This window comes from Cucurbita pepo, chromosome LG09, assembly GCF_002806865.2.
Source record: "Cucurbita pepo subsp. pepo cultivar mu-cu-16 chromosome LG09, ASM280686v2, whole genome shotgun sequence".
In the NCBI taxonomy this organism is placed as follows: Eukaryota; Viridiplantae; Streptophyta; class Magnoliopsida; order Cucurbitales; family Cucurbitaceae; genus Cucurbita; species Cucurbita pepo.
This window is the reverse complement of record NC_036646.1, coordinates 8,870,184-8,888,370: the sequence shown is the minus strand read 5'-3', so window position 1 is coordinate 8,888,370 and position 18,187 is coordinate 8,870,184. Positions and strand designations below refer to the sequence as shown.

Genomic DNA, 18,187 nt, shown 5'->3' with positions numbered 1-18,187 from the left:
CTCCTTTGTGAAAGCAAGAATTTGAGCCTCTAACCTACCCGAAACGTGTAGATATGTTAGCAGTTGATGGTTGTATTGGTACTCGAAATTCTCGTCTTTTTCCAATAGTTCGACCGATCAAAGCTTATATTCTCGATCAAAAGGTTAGAAGTTTGAACCCCTTTCTTAGTTTAGTGCTAGTTCTTAAGTGATCTTGACTGAACAATCCAATCAAGGTAAAAGGAGTCTCATTTGAAGCTAGTTTTGTTTTTTCTCTCTCTTTCATGACGTCTAGAGGTAGACTCGGGCTGAGTTTCAAAACAGCACACGAATATGATACGATGAAAAATCCTTAACATGGCAATCCGCTAGGTTAGCCCTTGTAACGGTTCATTTCTACTGCTCAAGGCTTTAAAACGTGTCTGGTAGGGAAAGGTTTCCACACCCTTCTAAAGTATGTTTCGTTCTCCTCTCCAACCAATGTGGTATTGTGAGATCTCACAGTCATATTTCATCGACTAAGAGATTAGATGTTCGAATGTTCATACCGACACGTTGAACATGTTCGTGTTTATAGCTCGTAATGAAACTCAACCATGTATGTAACTGGATCCCATCAGGTATCTGCAAGTTTGATATCTGAAAAAGAAGTCCCATAATTTGACTGTAGAAGCTCAGGCTATTCAGAGAGATGATCAGCTGAGAGACAAGGTGTGTGAGGTTACAAAACAAAACATAGTTCTTTTGTCTGAAACCATTGACCAATCTCAGCCTGTTTAAGAAAAGTCTGTCTCGTGAGCAGTTCAAGTGGGGTACTTTGCAAACTACAGGCACTGTGGCTACAGTTTAATGATACTTTTCATGGGTACGTGGCAATACTTAAAAAGACAAGAATATTTACGAGTTAAATTATAAGTTTAGTTCGTTTACTTGTTAAAAAGTATTCCGAGATCCCACATCGGTTGGAGAGAGGAACGAAACATTCCTTATAAGAGTGGAAATCTCTCCCTTATAGACTTGTTTTAAAACTGTGAGGTTTACGACGATACGTAATAGGCCGAAGTAGATAATATATGTTAGTGGTAGGCTTCGGCTATTATAAATGGTATTGGAGCTAGTCACCAGACGGTACGAGGCACTAGTGGGAGTAGGGTCAGACTCTCTCCATAGTAGACACGTTTTAAAACTGTAAGGCTGACAACATACATAACGGGCCAAAACGGACAATATCTGCTAGCGGTGAGCTTAGGTTGTTACAAATGGTATCAGAGCCAATTACTAGACGGTGCGAGGCACTGGTCAGAATAGAGTTAAACCCTCTCCAATGGCGATACGTAACGAACCAAAGTGGACCATATCTGCTACCAGTGGGTTTGGGCTGTTATAAATGGTATCATAGTTAGTCACCGGACGGTGCGAGGTACTGGTCGGAGTAAGACTCGACCCTCTCCATAATAGATGCGTCTTAAAACTATAAGGCTGACAGCGATACGTAACGGGCCAAAGCGAACAATATCTGCTAACGATGGGCTTGGGCTGTTATAAATGGTATTAGAGCCAGTTACCAGACGGTGCGAGGCACTGGTCGGAGTAGGGTTAGACCTTCTCCATAGTAGACACGTTTTAAAACCGTCGGTACGTAATGAGCTAAAGCGGACAATATTTGCTAGCAGTGGACTTGGGCTGTTACAAGAGCTAGTTACCGGACGGTACAAGGCACTGGCCGGAGTAGGGCTAGATCTTCTCCATAATAGATGCGTTTTAAAACTGAAAGGTTAACGGCGATCCGTAACGTGTCAAATTAGATAATATCAACTAGCAATGGGCTTCGACGGTCGAAAAGAACATACTTTGAGTCGACAACAGCTCACCTTTTCAGCCTTAAAAGATCCCCAAAATTTCCCTTTTCATTAACTTAATCATGGCAACATTAGACAACACAAAGTGCAGATTTGAGACAAGTTTAGGGAGACTAAATGGAAGGTAATTGTCACTTTTTAAGTCCACTAAGAGCAGTCTGTCCAATAAGAAGTTGACACATGGCAAGATTGTCCACCATGAGTTTCTTGACAGCTCCCATCTTCTTTTCTGCTCATGTGTGGATCTCAAGACAAGAAATTTCGCTGTCTTTCTTTCTTTCATTCAGACAGTAAAATGTTTGGTTCTTATGTTATTATTAAATATTAAAGTTTGTGAATATACTAATTGCAGGTCAAAGTGAAAAATGTAACCTTTATTGGTCTATGTAAAGGTCTCTTCCAATGGCTTCTGCTGCAACTGACAGAATATGTTTTAAAAAAGTAGCTAACAAATCAAAGAAACTTATCGGGGAGCGATTATGAGTTTAGTTCTTTTAAAACTTAAATGGTTATCGAACGGGATATTAGATTTGACGTTTGAGAACAAAAGTAACCAAACCCAGCTGAAGTCGTGCTAAGGATCTCAAACGAATTTGCTTGCTCCTTGCCCTAGTCTCGGTATGCGAGGAGTAAAGCATTCTTGTCGTATTATTCACAACGATTCTCGGTAACGGTCTCGACTCTCGCATTAATGAAGAACGTAGCGAAATGCGATACTCGGTTCATAATTTTAGAAAAAGCAGACATGCCACATCAGACTCCTATGGTTCAGTTGAGCTTCAATGCTTGAAGCATTCCACATAAAGGTCGTTATAAATGATTGTTCGGGATCGAGGTAGAAGTCGGGCTAAGGAACAGGTGAGTTAAACACATGTTTCCGGCGTGTGTTCAAGGCTTTCTCCTTTGAATTTATTGAGTACAACAAATGTGAAAATAAGAAATTGAGTCTCTAACCTACACGAAATGCGTAGATATGTTAGCGGTGCTCGTCTTTTTCCAATAAGAACATTTCATGTCAAATTCAACAAATTAACGTTCAATTCGTTTATTGATGAGCACATTAAACCATTCGCGTGGCTGAGAGCCCTGATAGTCCAAACATAACGATGCAATTTTTAAGAAAGCGTTATGCAACAGAGCTAATAATTCGAAGTTCCTAAAACATACCAATGGAGAAAGCTTTGATTTTTGAAACATTATCATATGGGACGAACAAAAATGCATACACATGGAATAAGACAAAAACAGAATCACCCACTTTTATTTTTGTGAGTCAGCAATGAAAACAATATTTGATTTTTGAAGTGAGAATGACCCACCAAAGTGTGTCGTTTTTGGCTGTGAGATGAGATGCATCCCCCATGGCTCCGATGAATAAAGATGAAATCGTAACGGTGAGGTTTCACATTAGTTGGAGAGGAAATAAAAACCTCTCCCTGACATACGCGTTTTAAAATCGTGAAGTTGACGGCGATGTGTAACGCGTTAAAGCAGACAATATCTGTTAGCGGTAGGCTTGGGCGGTTCCAAATGGTATCAAAACCAGACACGGGGTGGTGCATCAGCGAAGACACTAGACCCCTAAGGAGAGTGGATTGCGAGATCCCACTGGTTAAAGAAGGGAACGAAACATCTTTTATAAGGGTGTGAAAATTCCACCGAAAGCTAAAAATCTCTATTAACGGTGGACTCTAGTATAGTAAGGGATTAATTAATGAGGGAAAAAGGTGAAACTTTGGTAAAGCCCACTTGTCATTCAATAGATAAGTAGCTTTTGTGTGTCAGAAAGCTTTCGGCTTATGGAAAAAATTGGGTGAGTATATGAAGAAGGAGACACCGCGCCACACAAATCATCCACCAGGCCCAAGCTGTTGACAAGGATACTCATTTTTCCTTGCTGCTGCGCTCTTTCTATCCTCTTCCCAGAGCCATTGATACCCATTTGTTCAAGCCAAGTAGCTATGGAGTTCAATTTTTGGGCCTCAAGGGTTCATCAAGCCGCCATGCTTCATTCTGGTATTGTTTTTTCAACTTTTTGAGTGATTTTCTCATCTGGGTTTCTTCATTTTGCTTTGATTTTAAGCTCTATTGGGTTTTCTAGTCTTGATTTAGCAACAAAATAGAAGATCTGGGGGAGATTGTGGCATTCTGAGTTCTGGTTTTGCTTTTTATATGAATTTCATGGCTTGTATGATGATGTTTTGAATAGGTAACCATATAATTCTGGATGATTCGGATGGAGAAGATGATTCAGGAGCTTACTTTTCATGCCCTTACTGTTATGTTGATATCGAATTTCCAGTACTCTGCAGCCATTTGCAAGAACAGCACTGCTTTGACTTCAGAAATGCAGTAATTACATGCTTTCAATACCCCTTTTTTCTTTTCTTCATTCAATCATTACTTCTTGTAGCGTATGAGTAATTGCTTATGAAGAGATAATTTTGTGCGTGCTCATGTGTAACTTCCTAAACCCACTGCTAGTAGATATTATCCTCTCTGGAATTTCCTTCACGGTTTTAAAATGCGTCGGCTAGGGAGAAGTTTCCACACCCTTATAGGGATCTTCAATCAAGCATTCTTATAATAGTGTGAAAAATCTCTCTAGACGCGTTTTAAAACCTTGAGGGCAATCCCTGAAGGGAACGTCCAAAAAGGACGGTATTTGCTAGGGATGGACTTGAGCGGTTACAAATGGTATCAAAGCCAGACACTGAGCGGTGTGTCAGCGTCTTTGCTGGGCCTCCAAGGGAGGTGGAATGTGAGATCCCACGTTGGTTGGAGAGGAGAACAAAGCATTCCTTATAAGAACGTGGAAACCTTTCCCTAGCATACATGTTTTAAAACCTTGAAGGAAAGTCTAAAGAGGACAATATTTGTTACCGGTGGAGGAAAGTCTAAAGAGACAATATCTATTAGTGGTGGGCTTAGACTATTACGTTATGCATGATGAAATGATGATATGAAATTTTTTGACATTCATGAGAATCTCTAAAGCTAAAGCAAGGATGATATAAAGTGGAAGTTAGATTGATTAAGGGGCTACTTTGACATTGGTTTCTCTCAGGTTTGTCCCCTATGTGCAGCCAGTCTGGGGAAAGATGCACTTGGCCATTTTATAGCTCATCATTCAAGCTCCATAAAGGTATTATCTGCTGTTCAACTCATTGCTTCCATGGCTGTAACTATGAGGATTTGCTTAGAACATAATATTACCATCTTAGCAGAGAAGGAGAAGACCAGAGAGATCTGTCTCTTCTGCATTTAATTCCAAGAAGCTGACAAGAAAGAGCAGGGGGAGTAAAAATGGATCTGCACCTGATCCGCTTCTACCGTTTATCTGCAGAATTCCTTTCTCAGACACTGAATCCATCGATCGAGACAACCGTTCTGTGAACGATGCCTCGGTCGCCACTGGTGTCGAAAGGTTAGTAGTTTCACTGGTAACCTTGTCTTCTGCTAAAAATTTAACCTGCAACTTTAATGGATAGGTTTACTGTGATCATTAACTTGGAGGGGAAAAGCCATTTTTCTGGTTGAAGTGTACTTTTTTCAATAGTGGTTTGTAAGGATCCAAGAAAAGTAAAGTAAAAGAAAAAGAAAAAGAAAAAGAAAAAGAAAGAGATTCCTGACAAATTTGATGGGACAATTTCCTTCTGATATGAACTTGAGCTAATATATTTGCAACATCTTATGAAACATAGTTCGGTTTCGCATTAAATCTTTTACACGATCAAAAGACTCGAAACTGGATCGATATTACAGTCTTCTTTAATGCATACCGTATCGATGTTTTGGCGATGTGTAGCTCAGCATATTAATGAGGTATTCTTTTCGAATTGCTTTTCGGGTTGGGCAGTAATAGGTCACAGTTGCTGGAAAGAAACAAGAACAGTGAAGAGTTGAATCAGAGAGCAGCTTTTGTACAACAATTGATCACATCAACCATTTTCTAGGTCTTTTCCCATCGCCTGTTGATATTCATCACTCACTAATCATCTGCCGGGGAAGCTGTATCCATCTGCATAGTGTTCTTCCACTGGTGCTTCATTTTGATAGGAAATATTTCAGATATCAGTTAAGCCAGAACAAGTTTGTGTTCAACTGTCCGTTCATACAATGTGGTAAAAGCTGCTGTTTTACATATACATACATATATATATATATATATATATAGATCTATCATAGTGAACTTGGTAGAAAACTCGATCTTCTTTAACTATAACTGTTTTCTAAGTTTAGATCTCATAAAGCCATGGAAATCTTAGCCCTTTAGCTAGTAAAGTAGCTGAGAAATTTTGGGTATGTATATATATCAAAAAGGTAGACAGACAAGGTAAACTCGTTTACTTTTGAAACGATCTTTTGTTTTCAAAGATGACTGAATCCTAGAAAGAACGGTTCTTGAGCATCACAATATCAAAGTAGCAAATCAAGTAATTTGGCAGTTCAAATATGGAGAATGTGGAAGAACCCACAAGCATGCTCATTCTCACACATTTATCAAGCTCGAACGAGCGTCCAAAAGAATAAATAGTATCGATCAACTTTTATCGACAAGGAAGTAGCAGCAGCCAAAAATGAATAGCAAGCATAAGTGTATTGTCTATACAAAACTCTATCTGAAAGAATTTCAGCTATCTATATCATGGTATAGTATATAATGAGTATTAAAATTTAATGTGTTCAACAAAAATTTCAACATTTGTGTATCACCATCAGACCACATAACAAAACAATGTCAAAGCTAAGAACATTGGCGACAGATCATTGTGCATTATGTGCACAAATGACTTGATGAGAGATGTCTGATACATACCAAGAGTGATGCTTGTGTCAATTAATGGCTTGAAAGTTCATTGTTTAGCTTCCCCATAACATGTTTCAGCATCATGCTTCATAACTGGATCAACTTGACTAGAAAATTCAGCTTCAAACTTCCAAAGATATGAAAAGGCTAATTTGAAGATTAGAAACTAAATATTCACTAAACAAGAATGTGTAAATTGGTTTACATTCGGAGAGAAAGGAGGTACCATTATACTCAACACACCAATGCTTAAGCTTACATATCAGAATGCTTAAGCTTACATATCTTCAAAACTTTCTGATGGGTCTCAGGTGTAAGTTCAGCCAGAAGCTCTGAAATGGCTAATTTCTGTTTGGTTTTCAGTTCATCTAATTCTTCTTTTTGCTGTGTCAACAAATTTTCGAGTTTTTCGGTCATTATCTCGATGCCAATTGATTCATCATAATCTGAGGGATGTGCCTCAGAGCTAGCATGAATATCTGTAGTTAATATACTCTCATCCTGCCCATCATTAGCAGCATCTTCAGACAAAAGCTCATTTTCTAGTCCCATGATTATGGCTGCATGATCTATGTTATCCTCATGCATGTGGCTACTAGAGGATTCAACATTCTGTTCTGAGGCAAAAGACAAGTTTGAAGGACCTGGCTTAACGGGAGAGCACCCGCCCACTCCCTTCGGCGAGTCGGACCAATACTTGCGACCTGAAGGCAGGACCTCTAATGCAAGGTTACCAGATTCTATAGATATGGGAGAGGCAGCAGTTCTTGAATCAGATGGAGAGCTATCAGAAATGACAACTTCTGCTCCTACATTATCTACAGCATACTCAACTGATGTCCAATCTGGAATATACGACCGAATCTCGGTTTCGATCATTTCAGAAATCGTAGAGACATCTTGATCTGAAAGATCCAACTCCTCAACCATTTCACTAGCAACAGAAATTGATGTGTCGGCTTCAATATCAAATGGGAAATGGATATTGCGAAAATTACCTAAAATTATTAAAGAAGTCAATGAAATATTCAAAAAAAGCTACAAGAACCAGAAGAAACAACAAGAAATATGAATTTTACCCATGGAGTCTGCAATTCTTAGTTTGAGAAATATCTTGTTAACATCTTTTCTTTGACCATGCATGCTGAAGTCTACGCTAGTAGCAGGAGTATCATCTACGCTTGTATCAGTATCAATTTGTTCTCTTTTCTCTTCAATAATGGCCACACGGTAAAAGAACAATATGTTACAATTCCAAAATTTCTATTAAAGAGAAATATATTCTTGAACTTTACCTTTATGGTGTATTTTGGGATGTAGATGACGTGATATACTTTCATGATCTTCATCTGCTAGAAGAAATGGATCTCTTAAAAGATCTTTTGCAGGCAAGCGATCAGAGACATTTGCAATACATTTTTCTATAAATGCTCTAACTCCCCCATCGGTGACCTTTGCCAATGAAGCTGGCTTTATCCCCTGGGAACAAAAGGAAAATAATAATTCCTTACAAGTCTTTTTAAGGAACCTTTAAAAGGGGTGGTTCATACTAAAATTTAAAGCAAATAAATAAATAAAAAGAAATAAAGTAGAAACTTGCACAAAGTAACGCATGACGTAAAAGATAAATGAAAAAAGATGTATCGTGATAAACGTAAGGTTTGATGTAACAGCCCAAGCCCACCGCTAGCAGATATTGTCCTCTTTGGGTTTTTCCTTTTGGGCTTCCCCTCAAAATTAATAAAAACGTGTCTACTAGGGAGAGGTTTCCATGCCCTTATAAAGAATGTTTCGTTCCCCTCTCTAACCGATGTGGTATTCCACAATCTACCCCCTTTGGGGCCCAGCGTCCTCGCTGGTACACTACCCGGTGTCTGGCTTTGATACCACTTGTAATAGCTCAAGCCCACCGCTAGAAGATATTGTCCTCTTTGGGCTTTCCTTTTGGCTTTCCCCTCAAGGTTTAGCGTACGACTCTGATACTATTTGTAATAGCTCAAGCCCATCGCTAACAGATATTGTCCTCTTTGGGCTTTCCCTTTTGGGCTTCCCCTCAAGGTTTTTAAAACGCATTTGCTAGGAAGAGGTTTCTACGCCTTTATAAAAAATGCTTCGTTCCCATCTCCAACCAACGTGGGATCTCACATTTGATAAAAAAAGAAAAAGATCCGAGCTGAACAATGTACACGATGAAACACAATCCTAGACTCTATATGACATGGTGTTCAAGGCCTAATAAGAACTATAATTCAGCATTATGCATGTTAAAGTCAGCCCCAAGGACATAAGACTACTTAAATGCCACCAGAAAGAACAAATTCATTGGATACAAAAAGGAAAAAGGATTCAGAACCCTTACTGATGTGACCTTCTTATAGATTTGAGCAGCATTTGCACATTCAATATACGGATATTCAAAGGTTACAAGCTCAAGCAAACACATCCCAAAAGCATAAATATCCACAAGTTCATTGTATTCCTCCTCATACAACTCTGGGGCCATAAACTCTGGCGTCCCTGAAATCATTAAATCACAAAAATGGAAACATGTGCTCAACGTTCATATCGAAAACTATAATTCCTTGTTCAAGTTTCGAATCCTCACCAATGACACTGTGAGCCGAACGAGCTTGTTGAAGAATGGCAGCAAGTCCTAAGTCACCAATTTTCACCTCACCTTGGTTGCCGTTGACAAAGATATTGTCACATTTCAAATCTCTATGTATAACCGGAGGGTCATGACTATGAAGATACAAAAGGCCCTCTAATATCTGCCTAGACCACTTTTTCAGTGCTCTCAAATCAACATGCTTGTGTTTCTTTCTATATCTACATGCATTCAAAACATATGTTAAGTATAGTTTTTAAACAAAAACAGAATCTAAAGAGGCCATCCAAGGCACAAGAAGACTCACTGTCGAAGTGTCCCTGAAGTGAATATCTCAGTAATGAAGTTGATGTTTTCATTCTTCGTGTCAACCCATGAATTGTAAAATTTGATTATGTTCTTGTGCTTCAATGTCTTGAGCAAATGAACTTCTGAATAAAGTCGCTCCAAATCTTCAGAATTCCGTAATAGATCTGTTACTTTAACCTGATTCCAAGCTACTTCAATTCCCTCCAATTCATCAAAAGCCCGATATCTAAATAACATATGGATCAAGAACACAAAATTCTCCACAAAATTTCATCACAACGATGGCAGATGCACAAGTTTTAGAATCATTATAGAATAGAATCACTACCAGTAACATCAAAACAAAGAAGGATACACTTTCTTGAATGCCCCTTTCCCTAAAATTTCCTTATACTGCAAAACAACGAAAGATTACGAAAAATAGGCCAACATTAAAAAAGGGTAAGGAATAAACCCATCCCGATGAATATTCTAAGAATCTGTGATATCAATGGGCATATGATGATTTATATGAAAAAGTTCATCGAAGTACAAGTTTAAGAAATGAGAGTACGAAGAAAATGTGTTAACTAGAACGAAAAATCAGCGAAATCAGAGAAGCTTGAAGAAGTATTTACCCGTCCATATCGACCTGTAGGATCAATCTCCACGAACTCAGGATCAGATTCATCTGGGTCTTGATCCAAAGACAAATCCTGAGACATTCTCGTCTCTGGATCAATCACTCAAATAATAATCCAAATTTCTTCACCACTGGAGAAACGGATTCTTAAAAAAATTCAATCCAACTCAACTTCAACCAATCCCAAAAGAATATCCAATGTGGATTTGAACAAAAACCCACAAAGTAAGAACAATATTCCAGATTCGAATAAAACCCAAGAACAAAAATTAAAATTAAAATAAAAAAACAGGGGAGAAATTTTACAGGGAACAACAACGAACAGAGCAAAAAAGAAAGTTTCGTCAAAGAGGAGGCGCTTATTTGGATTGAGGCCAGGGATCAACGGTGACCGTGACACTAGCCTATTCTATTTCGATTTTTTTTTTTTATTTGTTTTATTTTTTATTTTTTATTTTTTTCAATTCTTTATTTTAAAAAAATAGAATTATAATAATCTTCTAAAAGATCGAAAATCAATGGCTTGATCTGAATTTTATTTATTATTTTTTTTAATAATTGATTTCTTTAATAAAAATAACTCCCAACCCTAATATTTTTAAATTTTAAAATTTTAATTAATTAATATTTTTATTAATTTAGCTCAAATAATTTAATTATAATTATGGAAAATTATATAGTCAATTTATCAAATTTCACCCAAATTGGATCTAAGACTTCTTGAAAATATTATATTATTTTATTTTAAATATTAAAAGATTCTATTTCTATAATTGGTAAATAGAAAATATAATTATATTTCAAATAAATAATAAAGTAAAATAATTAAATATATTCATATAAAAATAGTCTTTCAACCGGTTCAACCACATAAACCATATTTAAGTCTAAGTCAGAACCAGAGCCTATAAAACATTAACATTAAACATTTAGCTCCCGAATGTCACAATCGCATTTTGATGGTAGCGGACTTGCGATTATGTGGCACTCACTATCCAGCAACAAGTGAGTTAAGTCTATTCGTTCTTGTGTCGCCTACGGCCAACCGACGTATGCTCGAGCCTCTAACTCCAGTTCAAGAAGAAAGTTTTAGAAAACAGGAGCAAGAGAGATTTTGAAAGTAAGATTTGAGAAATTGTAAATTGTGTTATATGGGAATGTGAGCAAAAAGGCAACAACAACGGCTTACTTACTGCATATAACTATCGGGTAGGAAGAAGTTGACAACTAGTCAAATCCAACATTTTGGGGCATTTTAGCCCTTGCAGGTGTAGACACAATTTTGGTGAACCGTCCTACACCCTTATACTAACCCAATATAGTAAAGATCTATTAGGATGAAAGCATGTAAAAGGGGTCCTACACCCTTATACTAACCCAATATAGTAAAGATCTATTAGGATGAAAGCATGTAAAAGGGGTTTGGAACAGACATGCAACCATGAATAACACGCCTTGGACAAGCAAGACCGGGATATCTGTCATGCGGCCATTAACAACACGCCTTGAATATGCATGATCGTAACACTGAACACCTCCTACTCATGCATACATTGAGTATATCGTGCCATTGCCTTGAACATGCATGATCGTAACACTGAACACCTCCTACTCATGCATACATCGAGTATATTGCCATTCCACACCACCCATTAACATTTTTAGTCAAATCTTACCATTTAGTTTGAGTTTCATTATTAATTCAAAAAATTAGTTTAATAAAATACAAATGGTTTAAGTTGTTTATTTAGTTTTGAAAATTCTAAAAAAGACATTTAAGTTTAAAAATAAATTTAAATAATTTATAATTTCAAATTGATTATTAGTTAACTAATATAACAATTTATTATTGATTTGACAAAATTATATTAATTTTATATAATTTTTCAAAGTAAGAATTACTCAAATTAAAATATTTTTATATTATATGTTTTTATTTAATTATAGATAATTATACATCATGCATATGGCTAGGAATTCAAATAAAGGATATCAATATCCAAAATTTGCAAAATAAACTTTAATTTTTTTTTTTTTTTGTTATAAAAAATTTTCTAAAAATATTTTAACATAGTTTTGAGCCTCTTGCATCTGGCTCGAGCCTCCATCCCCGGTTCAAGAATGGCTCGAGCCTCCATCCCCGGTTCAAGAATGGCTCGAGCCTCCATCCCCGGTTCAAGAATGGCTCGAGCCTCCATCCCCGGTTCAAGAATGGCTCGAGCCTCCATCCCCGGTTCAAGAATGGCTCGAGCCTCCATCCCCGGTTCAAGAATGGCTCGAGCCTCCATCCCCGGTTCAAGAATGGCTCGAGCCTCCATCCCCGGTTCAAGAATGGCTCGAGCCTCCATCCCCGGTTCAAGAATGGCTCGAGCCTCCATCCCCGGTTCAAGAATGGCTCGAGCCTCCATCCCCGGTTCAAGAATGGCTCGAGCCTCCATCCCCGGTTCAAGAATGGCTCGAGCCTCCATCCCCGGTTCAAGAATGGAAGTTTTAGAAAACGGGACGGAGGAGATTATAAATTACTTCTTCTAGATTAAATTTAGAATCTTTTGTATTTAATTAGAATTAAATTTTTTTATTGAATAAAAAAAAAAAAAAGTCAAATTCTAAGCTTTTAGTAATAAAAGATCTGCATAGATTAAATTTACTATTTTTCTTTATTAATTAGAATTAATTTTTTTATTGAATAAAAAAATAAAATCAGATATTATTCTCATTTCTTTATCTAAAATTTTTAAAATTTCTCAAACATATTATAAATTACTTTTTAAGTTCTCTCAATTAGAATTAATTTTCTTAATGAATAAAAATAAATATCAATAACACAATTTTTTTAAATTTTTATAAATTGAAATATTAAAGTCACATTATAAAATAAATACACTCTCTGGAAAGCTCTTCATCTTCTTGCTTTTGTCCTCCATTATTTAATTCAAATCGAGATGCAGCCTATCTGTAAAACAAATAAAATAATTCAAATTAATTAATAAAAGGAGAAAAAAAAATTAATTATTGGAAGAGAGATTACCGGCAACTTCCTTGTCACCGCAATCTTCGTCGCATTTAACTTCGCAGAAGCTTTGGCCGCTGCCATTGTCGATGCACTCCTTCTCGCAATGTCTGTAGCAAGACCTGAATTTCGCGTCAAATTTGGCCTCCGCCACCTCGACGATATCAGCGTCGGTGGCGGTGGTGGTGGCGGCGGCGGGGAGTTGCAGAGCGGCGACGACGAGAGTGCACATTAAAAGCATTGCGATCATCTTGTTCGCCATTTTTCTGGTCTTGCGTTTGGTGATGCTTTAAAATCTTGGGTGAGATTTTGAGGCTTCACCGGCGTTTGATTTTGCGAGGGGATGAATGTTTGAGAAGAGGAGAGCCCCTTTTTGTAGGGTTCTTAACAAGGTTAATTTTAGATTAATAACGAAATTACCTACAAATTTGTATTAAATAATAAAAAGATTACCTAAAAATAGATTCTTACACACGTGTATTAATAATAAACTTATAAATCTAAAATTATCATATTTATATGAGAAAACAATATGAAAATATTTTCAATATTTAATTTCCTAATTATTCTCAAATAAATGATAAAATTGTATAAATTTTTAATATAAATATTTACCCCAACGTACTTCACTGGTAAATCTCATCATTTTAGAAATATGTATATGAAATTAAAATATTTAATTAGTTTTAAATTATAAAAGAAAGAAAACCCGCCACTAGTTGATATTGTCTTGTTTGCGCTTTCTCTCTCGGTCTCCCTCTTAAAAGTAATTTTCTCGAAATACTATAGATAAACAAATAAACAAATAAATAAGTGAAGGAAGAAAAGAACAAAAATAAAAAGAAAACAATAGAAAAAAAAGATAGGTTTTAAAAACCCTTTCATTGCCTCCTTTTTTGGAAGAGGATAAAGAGTTTTCATAGGCAATAAATTAAATCCCCTCCCTAAACCCGTGTCATTTCCCACCTCAAATCTTTTTCCGAACTCTGGAAACGAACGACCTCTAGAAAGAAAGAAGTTTATGGTTAACCCTGGATGGACTCGGTATACCGAACTGCCAATCAATAATGCAGTTTACAGCCTGATCCTACACTCGACTGTATGAGCAAGAACTCGAAATCATGCATATTCTCGTTCTGACGACAATAGAGAACAATACGAGGAAAAATTATAAGGAAATGAAAACTTGGTGGTTAACCCCGGATGGACTCGGTAAACCGAACTGCCAATCAATAATGCAGTTTACAACCTGATCCTACACTCGACTGTATGAGGAAGAACTCGGAATCATGCATATTGTCGTCGAATTAGAACAACAATAGAGAACAATATGAGGAGGAATTAGAAGGAAATGAAAACTTTGTGGTTAACTCTGGAAGGACTCGGTATACCGAACTGCCAATCAATAATGCAGTTTACAACCTGATCCTACACTCGATTATATGAGCAAGAGCTCGAAATCATGCATATTCTCGTCGAATTAGAACGACAATAGAGAACAATATATGACAATAGAGAACAATATGAGGAAAGGATTACAAGGAAATGAAAACTTTGTGAATGATAAGTAATTGATCCTTCATTCAAAAAGATGATAATGTTGATAGATGGAATGTATAACAACATCAGGCACACACATTGCAAACAGCCTAATAATATCAGAGCAGCAAGTCGCATGTTTCCTATCATAAAAACAAAGAATTTTTCTTCTAAAGGCAATCAATGTTGACTTCTTTTTTTTATTTCAGCCAAAGCTGAGGGCTGCACTACTAGATTCTCAGCCCGGTTCTCCCTCCATGCTTAAGACAGGATAAGATAATATCATGAAAACTCGTGAGATTTCTTGCCAAAAATGATTACACACCTCTGATCCCATTGGATAGAAAGGTTGCTAATGCTTCTTAAGCGATTTCATTTTGTCCCTAAGATAGTAAAGCTTGGCCCTCCGCACTTTCTTCTTCTCCAACACCGTAATCTCTTTTATGTTTGGTGAGTATCTGTCATGCATCAACCACTAATTTAGTCATATGCAAAGACCCATCAGAAAAACACAGGAATTGAACTTGTCAGAAGTTAGAGACTAGCAGGGAGAAAATATTCGAGTAATCGAGATATTACAAAGCTATGAGTTCGATTTAGTTTTAGTGACCAAGAACATCTAAAAAGATGAACACTACACATATGTATGTACATCTTAATCACCAACTACCACGAGAAGACTAGCAGGGGGAAACTATTTGAGCAATCGAGATTTCACAAAACTAAGAGTTCGATTTACCCATATGTATGTACATCTTAATCACCAACTACCACGAGAAGACTAGCAGGGGGAAACTATTTGAGCAATCGAGATTTCACAAAACTAAGAGTTCGATTTACCCATATGTATGTACATCTTAATCACCAACTACCACGAGAAGACTAGCAGGGGGAAACTATTTGAGCAATCGAGATTTCACAAAACTAAGAGTTCGATTTACCCATATGTATGTACATCTTAATCACCAACTACCACGAGAAGACTAGCAGGGAGAAACTATTCGAGCAATCGAGATTTCACAAAACTAAGAGTTCGATTTAGTTTTAGTGACCAAGAACATCTAAAAAGATGAAGCTACACATATGCATGTACATCTTAATCACCGACTACCACGAGAAGTGTGTTCCTCTTCCTATGTTATTGAAATAGAATATTGTACATCATGTACTAATTAATTTGTATCAGAATCGTATTAGTTTCTCTCTAAATTAAAGACAATTCATAAAAAGGCATGTGCGTGAAAGAATGGCATGAACAAAAAATAAGCATAGAACATGCTTCCTAAACACAGAGATGAGCAGGGGAAAACAATGAAATTAGGTAGGTAACATTAGCAGAAAATAAAATATAATTAAAAATCCGCATTACTTACAGAGGGAAGAGAGACTCAATCCCAACACCAGCAACTAGCCTCCTTAATCTAAAAGTTGTGTTTAGACCAGCGTTCCGTCTGGCAATTACAATGCCCTTCAACGTTGAGACACGTCGCTTGTTCTCAGGTACTTCCTGCTCACATATGATAGGGAAAGCCAGAAAAGTGCTCAATAACCTCATCTACAACTAGTTTTAAGAATAGTAACATTATCTACGACCAGTAAAAACACGTTAGACTAAAATGAACTCTACCACTTTGAGCTGCACAATATAGCCTGGCTTTATATCTGGAATTTCTCTCTTTGCTTTTACCTCCTCAACAGCTTCCTTGTCTAAAATCTGCGGGGAAAAGAAACAATATGTTGAAATCAAACGGATGGGGCGATGAAATAAAATTACTTATTTTCCAAAATGCTCAGAAATGTAAATACCTGCATTATGTGTTTTGAGGTTTTATCAAGCCTCTTAAATTTGATGCGAGGAGTTATATCGGTATCAATTCCCGAAGATCCTTGTGGAGCTGATTCCATTGAACTTGTCGTCGCAATGCCCCTGCTAGAAAAAGGAGCTGCAATTTCTGCCAACTGAAATAAATGTTTCCTTGGACTTTGGAATGCTGGACAAGTTGAAGATACACGCTTTCCCGAAGGCAAAAATTCCATTTGAGAGCCCATATCTTTCTGCTAAATAATTGAACAAAATGTTACGAAAGTGATATATTCCAAAACAGACTCTTAAATAAATAGATATTGCTTCCAATGAGTACCATAATCCAACAGATATACATAAGTTTCTGAAAGAAAAAAAAAAAAATCTCACGAAGGTAGTCGATAATTTCTCTGTTTTTCCTATTCATTTTTTGTAAATAAAAAACAAGTAATATTGAGAGAAAAGTGGTTCAAAAGAGGAAGATGAGAAATCGCCATAGATGCCAAGGAAATTCCAGAAAGGCTATCCAATTGGCAAGGATCATAGAAGCTAAGAAATATAATCACAATGTTTCCTTGAAAAAAGCTTGACACAAGCTAATTATTCATCAGACATAGTAATTACACAATGAGTAACTGATTTTCTATACCTTATTCGTTGTGAAGGAAAATAGAATGCATAATAACTAAAAGTCTAAGACAATAGTTGTATCAATTAAGCCATCATTGAACTCAGGAGCCAATCCCAACTAGAGTACTCATACTCTAAAACTTTTTAGCAATGAGACATTGAACAGAAATCACTTGTGATCGGTATTAGAGACACTTACAGAACATACAAGATTGATATGATATCAAGCGATTTACTTGTGTATCATTGCTTATGAACTTAAACATGAAGCATAAACGAATTCGAAAAAGCTTGTAATTAGAACTAGCTTAAACGTCACATAAAAAAACTAAAGCAGCTTTACTGGATAGAACCTCTAAGAATAACGCAAGAACAAATCATACTACTAGAGGACCATAATGTCCAACATAGTTAAAATAAACATAAATACATACGAAGGCTTCCGGATATTGATTGCCCAACTTCGAGAAAGACCTGAAGAGGGAACCATTCAAAGACTCATATGGATTCCCAAAAGGACGAAGGCTAGTAAAACTCTTTTCCATCGACATTGACGCCGAGCAGCAACAGCTAGCATCCCCATTTAGAGGGTAACCTCTAATCGACTTGAAATGAGCGTCGAGACTTTGCCTTCGTACCAATTGATTAATTTTGCGAAAATTTTGCATTCTCGCGCTGGATTTTGAGCTGCATAACCCACATAAAACTCATGAGCTAGAAAACAATCTTTGATAGAATTGTTACAAAAGAAGCGAGTGAGAAGGAATATGGTAGTGAAGCAGCGTGTAAGAAATGGAGTTTAAATTCATATTGCACTGATCAAAATCGCTGGAAATGCCGGAGCTGATTCCAAATCAACCGGAAAAGAAGATCCCACTCACCGATCGTACTCGGGGAGAGCTACTGAATCTCTAGCTGAGAGGAGATCTTGGAGCCTAAAGCCCTAAATCAGGAAACGCAGAGGTTTTTGGTCGGGCAGACGCTCTTGCAGTGGAGATGGACCTTGAGTTTCCCGCT

The 18,187-nt window shown here is 36.9% G+C and overlaps 3 protein-coding genes across 4 annotated transcripts; 1 reads left to right on the top strand and 2 right to left on the bottom strand.

The window, feature by feature from the left end:
• Window positions 1–3,613: 3,613 nt before the first annotated feature.
• Window positions 3,614–6,057, top strand: LOC111802585 (protein DEHYDRATION-INDUCED 19 homolog 5-like). The gene is made up of 5 exons (XM_023687008.1): window positions 3,614–3,854; window positions 4,048–4,190; window positions 4,906–4,983; window positions 5,066–5,265; window positions 5,698–6,057. The coding sequence occupies exons 1-5, from the start codon at window positions 3,800–3,802 to the stop codon at window positions 5,792–5,794; spliced, it is 573 nt and encodes a 190-aa protein (XP_023542776.1). The 5' UTR covers window positions 3,614–3,799; the 3' UTR covers window positions 5,795–6,057.
• A 731-nt stretch (window positions 6,058–6,788) lies between these two features.
• Window positions 6,789–10,565, bottom strand: LOC111802463 (probable serine/threonine-protein kinase WNK3). Its single transcript, XM_023686845.1, has 8 exons — window positions 10,183–10,565; window positions 9,921–9,958; window positions 9,564–9,791; window positions 9,254–9,477; window positions 9,008–9,165; window positions 7,944–8,127; window positions 7,728–7,859; window positions 6,789–7,646 (listed from the first exon to the last, which is right to left on the bottom strand). Exons 1-8 carry the CDS (start codon window positions 10,267–10,269, stop codon window positions 6,904–6,906), a joined length of 1,794 nt encoding a protein of 597 aa, XP_023542613.1. The 5' UTR covers window positions 10,270–10,565; the 3' UTR covers window positions 6,789–6,903.
• Window positions 10,566–14,758: 4,193 nt separating this feature from the next.
• On the bottom strand, window positions 14,759–18,147 carry LOC111802561 (54S ribosomal protein subunit img1, mitochondrial-like). Of its 2 annotated transcripts, none has more exons than XM_023686970.1 (6): window positions 18,052–18,147; window positions 17,605–17,857; window positions 16,543–16,794; window positions 16,364–16,450; window positions 16,110–16,243; window positions 14,759–15,194 (listed from the first exon to the last, which is right to left on the bottom strand). In XM_023686970.1, exons 2-6 carry the CDS (start codon window positions 17,836–17,838, stop codon window positions 15,089–15,091), a joined length of 813 nt encoding a protein of 270 aa, XP_023542738.1. In that variant the 5' UTR covers window positions 17,839–17,857; window positions 18,052–18,147; the 3' UTR covers window positions 14,759–15,088. The 2 variants fall into 2 exon arrangements, with proteins under 2 accessions (XP_023542738.1, XP_023542739.1); XM_023686971.1 differs by having other exon boundaries at window positions 16,543–16,791.
• Window positions 18,148–18,187: the final 40 nt, after the last annotated feature.

What these genes read in the sequence shown, in the direction of transcription:
- LOC111802585 (XM_023687008.1), top strand. Translation starts at nt 3,800, where the DNA reads ATGGAGTTCAATTTTTGGGCCTCAAGGGTTCATCAAGCCGCCATGCTT. An exon ending in AGCCGCCATGCTTCATTCTG is followed by an intron (nt 3,855 to 4,047) that starts GTATTGTTTTTT and finishes TGTTTTGAATAG; the next exon opens with GTAACCATATAATTCTGGAT. An exon ending in ATCATTCAAGCTCCATAAAG is followed by an intron (nt 4,984 to 5,065) that starts GTATTATCTGCT and finishes CCATCTTAGCAG; the next exon opens with AGAAGGAGAAGACCAGAGAG.
- LOC111802463 (XM_023686845.1), bottom strand. Translation starts at nt 10,269, where the DNA reads ATGTCTCAGGATTTGTCTTTGGATCAAGACCCAGATGAATCTGATCCT. An exon ending in ACTTCAGGGACACTTCGACA is followed by an intron (nt 9,478 to 9,563) that starts GTGAGTCTTCTT and finishes GAATGCATGTAG; the next exon opens with ATATAGAAAGAAACACAAGC. An exon ending in TTCGGCTCACAGTGTCATTG is followed by an intron (nt 9,166 to 9,253) that starts GTGAGGATTCGA and finishes TAATGATTTCAG; the next exon opens with GGACGCCAGAGTTTATGGCC.
- LOC111802561 (XM_023686970.1), bottom strand. Translation starts at nt 17,838, where the DNA reads ATGCAAAATTTTCGCAAAATTAATCAATTGGTACGAAGGCAAAGTCTC. An exon ending in ATCAATATCCGGAAGCCTTC is followed by an intron (nt 16,795 to 17,604) that starts GTATGTATTTAT and finishes TCAATTATTTAG; the next exon opens with CAGAAAGATATGGGCTCTCA. An exon ending in CCTCAAAACACATAATGCAG is followed by an intron (nt 16,451 to 16,542) that starts GTATTTACATTT and finishes TTTTCCCCGCAG; the next exon opens with ATTTTAGACAAGGAAGCTGT.